This window comes from Zea mays, chromosome 3 (genome assembly GCF_902167145.1).
Source record: "Zea mays cultivar B73 chromosome 3, Zm-B73-REFERENCE-NAM-5.0, whole genome shotgun sequence".
Classification (NCBI taxonomy): domain Eukaryota; kingdom Viridiplantae; phylum Streptophyta; class Magnoliopsida; order Poales; family Poaceae; genus Zea; species Zea mays.
Window position 1 is genome coordinate 135,854,255 of NC_050098.1, and position 6,948 is coordinate 135,861,202.

The 6,948-nt window shown below is 40.6% G+C and overlaps 1 protein-coding gene across 1 annotated transcript; it reads left to right on the forward strand.

Moving 5' to 3' along the window:
• Window positions 1-346: 346 nt before the first annotated feature.
• LOC100276203 (uncharacterized) lies at window positions 347-6,739 on the forward strand. Its single transcript, NM_001150048.2, is given in 4 exon segments — window positions 347-563; window positions 695-908; window positions 4,790-4,982; window positions 6,238-6,739. Coding segments are annotated over 3 exon segments (414 nt in total). The 5' UTR covers window positions 347-563; window positions 695-818; the 3' UTR covers window positions 6,369-6,739.
• The last annotated feature ends 209 nt before the right edge of the window (window positions 6,740-6,948 follow it).

Below are 6,948 nucleotides of genomic sequence, written 5' to 3' on the forward strand. Positions count from 1 at the left end.
ACCAACAAAACATCCCGCTCCAACAGTAAAGCCCAAAATCTAGATTATAGGACAGCCTACTACGGTGTAGTATATTTGAGGCACTTGAGAGGGTGACCTATAGTTTTTTGACAAAATTTGTTGAATTAAAGCACTGTTGGAGTGGTTTTTACTGTGTAGAGCCCTATATTTCAATTTGAGGCACTAGTTTAAGGCATTGTTGGAGATGCTCTAAGAGAAGAACCTTATTTTCTAAGAATTTTTATTTTTCCAAGTAAAATTAACTTAATTTTTGTCAGAAAAATAAAAATCCCTTAAAAATAGGACTAAACTAACCCTAAGTATACGAAACCCAAAGTTTACGGTCCTAAAAATCAATTATCTCACCCACGAGCGATCGCTTTCTACCTCGCTATGCCCACGAGCTCGCTTTCTACTAGCTCTCGACGCGTCGCCGCCGACCACAGCACGGCTGGCGTGTGGATCCCTCCCGCTCTCCTCGCCGGATCTCCACCCGCCTCGCTCTCTCTGAGTCCAGTGGGGCAGAGATCCGTGAGCGCGAGGACTGGTCCCTTCTTGGGTTGGTAAGCAACCATCGCTCACTTTCTTGGATGGATTCCGTCCAACAAAACCCAGATTCTTCTCCCTGTCCATTCGGTCTTAGCTCTGGGTATGTGTGCTGCTAACCTGATCTGTCCATTCATGGCTCGATTAGGGTCTCTTCTCCAGCTCGCGAGTTCGCCACTGGTTGACACTGATTGTAGCACTTCGTGGTGCCTGATTGGATCGCGGGTGCGGTTTGCCCTCCACAAATTTGGGTTTGGTTCCACTGAACCCCCATGACCCAAGCGAAGTCCGCTCCTGGAAGGAAGGAGATGGGCCGTGGGCGGTCGCCGGAACCGCTCGATTTCTTCATATGGACTGTCGAGGTTGCTCATCTGTGTCCCCCTCTTTTGCCGTGCTGCTGCAAATGTTATTGTTGCGGAAACTAGTGGTCTTATTCTTGTGCATAGGCTTTAGTTTGGGAGAATTAGCTAGGAGATTGGGAAATCGGTGAGACAGTGTTTTCATTCTGACCATCCTTGAGTTGTTGTCAGGCTCCATGGGGAAGGAATCCACTATAGTGTAACATAGTTCTTAATGTTTACCCAGTGAGTTTCAACCATTTTGGAGTGGGTTTGGTGATATTGTTGGTTATAAGGCTAGCTTTTAAGCTATCACTTTGTTAGGCATTTGGGAAATCAGTAGTGTGATTTCTTAGGAACTTAATATTTTATATGTTGTTGTCCCTTTCATTTTAATGTACTGTCAGTTCTAGTGACCACTGAGCATTGAGGTTTCAGTTTGTTTGTCTTTTCCTACATGTTATTTATTAGATCTTTTTTTTGCACCTTTTATTGTCCCTGGATTCTTTCATTTGATGGCTTTGGAACTTGCACACTAGAGAGGCTATCATACTCAGTGTTATCCTAAATGCTAAACCGTAAATAGTAGTTTACTGTTTATGCTGTTTAGTTAGTCGGTGTTTAAATGGAGTTAAATGGTCTAAACGGTTTTGTATAGTACCACTAAAATGTACATATATATATGTATGCAAAATTTTAATATACAAGAAAGTATACACATTTGTCTATATAAAAATATCTATGCTAGCAAATATTTTTTTAGGAAGAAACTAAATCTGACTCCACCTTATATATTTAAAACATTGATTAGTTGGGTACCGATGTGGTGGTCGTAATCCTTTTATTGACTAAACAGTGAGTTAAATAGTCATTTAGTCCATTTAATCATGAACTCTATCTTTTTATGCTGCTTGGATCGTTTAGACTGTTTAAATGGGTTTTAACAGTCCAACCTTTCAGGGGCCAAATGACACGATTGTCCTTCATTTAGGGTGAATAGTGACCGTACTGTATATCCTTAATTGAATCTTATAAGCCAATGGGGTGCTTATCCTTATCCTGAATTTAAAAAAATATATTTCATCTATAGAATTATAAATGAGCAGTTTTGAGTGTTTGACTTAGATTATGAATGTTCAACCTTACAACTAAGCTCAGTTTAACGTTTACTAAAATATTGTCCCACGTCCTACCCAACATAGGCTTTGCAGATCTTGGCCCAGTCAAGGCCTGCCCTGGCCAAAGGATGACTCAAGTCCATCAATCCCAAGCTCAACACCCAACCTGCTCTAGCTTCATAAGACCAAATCATAGTCCAATCTGGAGTGTTTGGTGTTGAATGGGCAGATTATTATTGCTTAGTCAGTCAAACTTTTGTTTGTTTTATTTTATTTGACGATGTGACAGACAATCAAACTTTAGATAAGATATTAATATTCTACAGAATGAAGCTCCACTTCTCAAAGATATTTGGTTCTACTTCTTTATCTATTATATATATTATTCGTCCGAACTTAAGTCCAAATTGGGCTTCATTATTATGTCATGTCAGATTATTAAATTAACATCATTAGTTTGGTACTTTGATTGACCAGCTAATACTCGTAGACATTTTCTGAGCAAGACTATACTCCATCCTCAAACGGAAAGTGGTTTGGGCTGTGATTGGTCCTTGTTCAGGCTAAAGTTAGGTTGGACCTAGAAGCTCAGGTGGTGCTTGGGCTGTGTTATATTAGACTGACCATGGACTGGGATCCAGGTTAAAGTAGACCAAGGTTGAGGTGATTGTTAGGGATTGTATTGTTACAACATATATGTTTTGTTTTCTCTCATTTCTTGCCACAGCAATAGTTTTATTTATAATTTACTTCTTCAGAAACCCACATGATGAAGATTGGTCCCTAATTACTAACATCCTGGCTTGTGACATCAAGGAATTTCCATGTTCCTATTTGGGCCTACCCTTGAGCGTTCATAAACTCTCAAGAGCTGAACTTCACAAGATTGTTGACAAGGTGGCAGACAACCTCCCAAAATGGAAGGGAGCACTCATAAACAAGGCTGCCTGACTGGTCACTGTAAAGGCTGTCCTGTCCGCCCTAAATATTTATCACATGACTGCCCTTGATCTACCTAAATGGGTGTTCAAGGCAATTGACAAGAAGCGCAGAGGCTTTCTTTGGGTCGGAAAAGATAAAGCTAATGGAGGAAACTGTATGATATCTTCGGATTCAATACAACGACCTCTCCAATATGGTGGGCTGGGTGTTCTGAATTTAGAGGTAATGAGTTGGGCCCTTCATGTCTGGTGGATTTGGCTGGAAAAAACAGATTCTTGCAGACCTTGGAAAGGATTACCCATCCATGTGCCAAATAATGCCCGAGCTCTCTAATATGGCAGTCCAAACAATAATGGGGGATGGGCAAACTCTTGTTTTGGGTAGACAAATGGCTGGAGGGAAATACAATCCAAGAGTTGGCCCCCAACCTCTTCAAAGCCATCCCCAAGAGAATAATCAAGCATCGGACTATGTCCCAAGCGCTGCTGAACAGGGGGTGGATTGTCGACATCAAAGGTGCACTCACTGTCCAAGTTCTAAGTGAGTACCTTCTGCTTTGGGACTTAGTGCATAACTGGCACTTGCAGCAAGAGGCTGCTGATCAACACCTAAAGAATGGTTCTTACTCTACCAAATCTGCCTATAATGCTTTCTTTGTGGGAACAATACATTTTGCACCTTGGAAGAGGGTCTGGAGGTCCTGGGCTACCCCCAAATGCAACCTTTTTATGTGGTTGGTGCTGAAAAATAGAGTTTGGACTGTGGATCGTCTTGCGAAGAGAGGGCTGCCGCACCTAGCAGCCTGCCCGCTTTGTGACCAGGAGGCAGAGTTGATACAACATCTTCTAGTTTCATGTGTTTTTGCCAAACAAGTTTGGTTTCTAATCCTACATGGCCTGGGACTGTCCGTTTTGCCTCAACCCTAGGGAGGAAGTTTTAAGGGATGGTGGAGTAATGCTGTATGCATGGCATCAAAGGAACTAAAGAAAGGACTCAACGCTCTTTTTTGTAATGGTATGGGAGATTTGGATGCACCGGAATGCTTGTGTGTTTGAAAGCGTCAGTCTGGAGGCCCTGGTGGTTCTTCTAAACATCACCAATGAAGGATCGCTGTGGTGTGCGGCTGGAGCCAAGGACCTTCGGTTCTTGTTAAGGGGATGTTGGATAGACTTGGTTAGCCCTGTCCGGCCTGGTGGTTCCCTGGTCAAGTAGTTTTTGTGTCTTTTCTGTAATAGGTCCTTTTATGTTTGCCCTGGGGTGTAAACCCCTGTTGTTTCCTTCTTAATGAAACGATGCACAACTCTCCTGTGTTTTTGGAAAAAAAAGATACACACACTAAATCACTTTGTAACTGTCTTTTTCTTTATGTATCACTTATTATTTCGAAATGCCAAACTAGTTGTACCATAAATGCATTGTTGTTTTCTGTTAGAAGTCTGCCTTCGTGTTGACCCTTTCTTCTATGCCTTCAAGACACTCCTATGCTCTCTTTTCAGTTTCCTAAGTCAAATTATCTGAGGCTTGAAAAGTTGAAATTCTCTGGCTTCTTTGCTTATTTGTTTATTACACCACAGCATCTTTTGCCCAAGTACAAATTGCTTATTTGTTTATTACACCACAGCATCTTTTGCAGTTTAGTATAATTTCATCCTTGAATTTCAGGAGTTTCTGATCTGGAATCATGCCGTATGTTAAGCTTTATAGTTTAGAATCATATTTGGATCAGCATAGTACGTTTAGTTTATTATGACTACAATTGGTAAGGTCCAATGAAAGAGTTCAAGGCTATATTGTCACCTCAAGATGTTTGACCATTCACCTAATAGTTTAACTATTTTCTTTCAGGATGTTGGATTATGGCTGGAAGAAATTAACCTTGGTGGCTACAGACAAGTATTTGAAGAAAATGGTGTCAACGGAGAATATCTAGAAAGCTTGTCCATGTTTACTACTGAGCAGATTCTGCGTTTTATTAGGCGGTGCCATATGAAATGGGGAGACTTTATCACACTGTGCAAAGAGTTGAGGCGCATTAAAGGTTTGTATAATTATTGTTCTTATTTAGCCTTTCACATCAAGGACTCTATCTATAACCCATTTCTTCTATGTTCTACCTGCTCCATATATACTCATTTTCCCTTTCAGTTCTACTTGACTTCATAATAACATGCAAAGTAGTCTGTTTGAAGGAAATTCTCGTTTCCTCACAGATGCTATTGTTTTTGGCATTTACGAAAGCATCTAAACTACTGGTGTTTGAAGTGGTAAAAACACATTGCTCGGTTGCTCTGTTATGTTGATTGGCTTAGCTAATTCTTTTGCTGAAGTTTTGTGCATATAAAGTGCCATTGCCAAGGTACCGGAGCAGTTTGAAGCTTGAGTTAATTATGACTCCATTACCAAATGTATGTACTATGTAGCACTACATCTGGTTTAAAATAGATGTTTTAGGGGGTGTTTGAATGCACTAGAGCTAATAGTTAGTTGATTAAAAATATGCTAGTGGAATTAGCTAGCTAACAAATAGTTAGCTAACTAGTAGTTAATTTACTAAAAATAGCTAATAGCTGAACTATTAGCTAGGGTGTTTGGATGTCTCTAGCTAATTTTAGCCAGTAACTATTAGCTCTAGTACATTCAAACATCCCCTTAACCTTTTGCCATCAAACTTTTGAAGTTCTGACCACTATTATACATAAAACACATGTGAAATGGTAAAAATGATGTTAAGAGTTGCCACAAACAATACTGGATGTAGTTAGAAAAAAAAGAATTCTGTAGTGGTCCATTTGGCACAAGATGAACACCTTAATGAGAGCAAGTCAGACCAGGTGGGATATTGTTGGAAGGTCAGCTATGAACTTCGATGGTTAGGCCTCAGTATCACTCGCATCGATGAATGCAGTGTGCCTACCTAGTTATGGACTGATCTCTTCAGAATGCTGGACTTATTGATAATGATGACATTGACGTGATTGCACTTTGAGAATAGTAAGGAGAGACTGTAAGCAAATAGGGTGTGTGATTGAAGCTACTCTTTTGGTTATTTCTGTTTTGGATAGTTTTACTATTTAGCATAGTTACTAGTGAGGTTTTGGTAAATTCAATATATGCTGCTATTGAATATCTTTGCAATGAACGCTAAGCAACCTTAAGTGAGTTCTTGAGTTGTTTTGTTTGTAATTTTGAGACATCAACATCATGCTTTTTTCTTTTCTATATGTGATCCTTGAAAGTCTCTGCTTGAACTCTGACCAAAGTTTGGTGTGACTATTGCTGATTGTAAAATCCAGTCGCCTGCCTCAAAGGGGAGCAAGAAGTCCGCAGGCCATGGTGGGCGCCGGCATGCCTCTCCATAGTGTTCGTGAGGGCAGCCAAGCAGAACAGGAAGTCCCGTGTCGTCTCCTTGAAGCTGGAACCATAATGCTTGTCAAGCACTTGGAATCGTCGCCGCCTGTGCTCCAATCCTCCAGCTCTATAGGAGGCAGCCTGCGCACACCATCGTGCGCTAGTCCAGAGTGGCATGGAAGCTGTCTGTTTTCGCTCTTGGTGCATCATGCACAACTGGTCTCTCTCTCTCTCTCTCTCTCTCTCTCTCTCTCTCTCTCTCTCTCTCTCTCTCTTATCCCTTGCTACTTGTTCTTCATATATAGGTTTGGAACAGTAGTATGTTGTAGACAAAGAAAGAAACATATAATGTGCAGATGGTCTCTGGTCTGCTCTTTTCTTGCAAATCTTCCTGAGTAGTTATGGTGGTGCATGCGATTTGCTAAAAGAATAAAAGATTGTCTACCACTTAGTTGTCCAGTGCACCTACTTCACGAATTCTGGACTTATACACCCATGATGTCTAGACTCGGCCTACATGCCCGTATTTTCTCTATTTATTTTATGGACACATTTAGTGGTAGATAATACACTCTGCCAGTTCTTCAATAAATCATTTTCTAAATTTTAGGGCTAGTTTGGTGAAATTAATTCATTTTTCCTTGGAAATCTTTTGA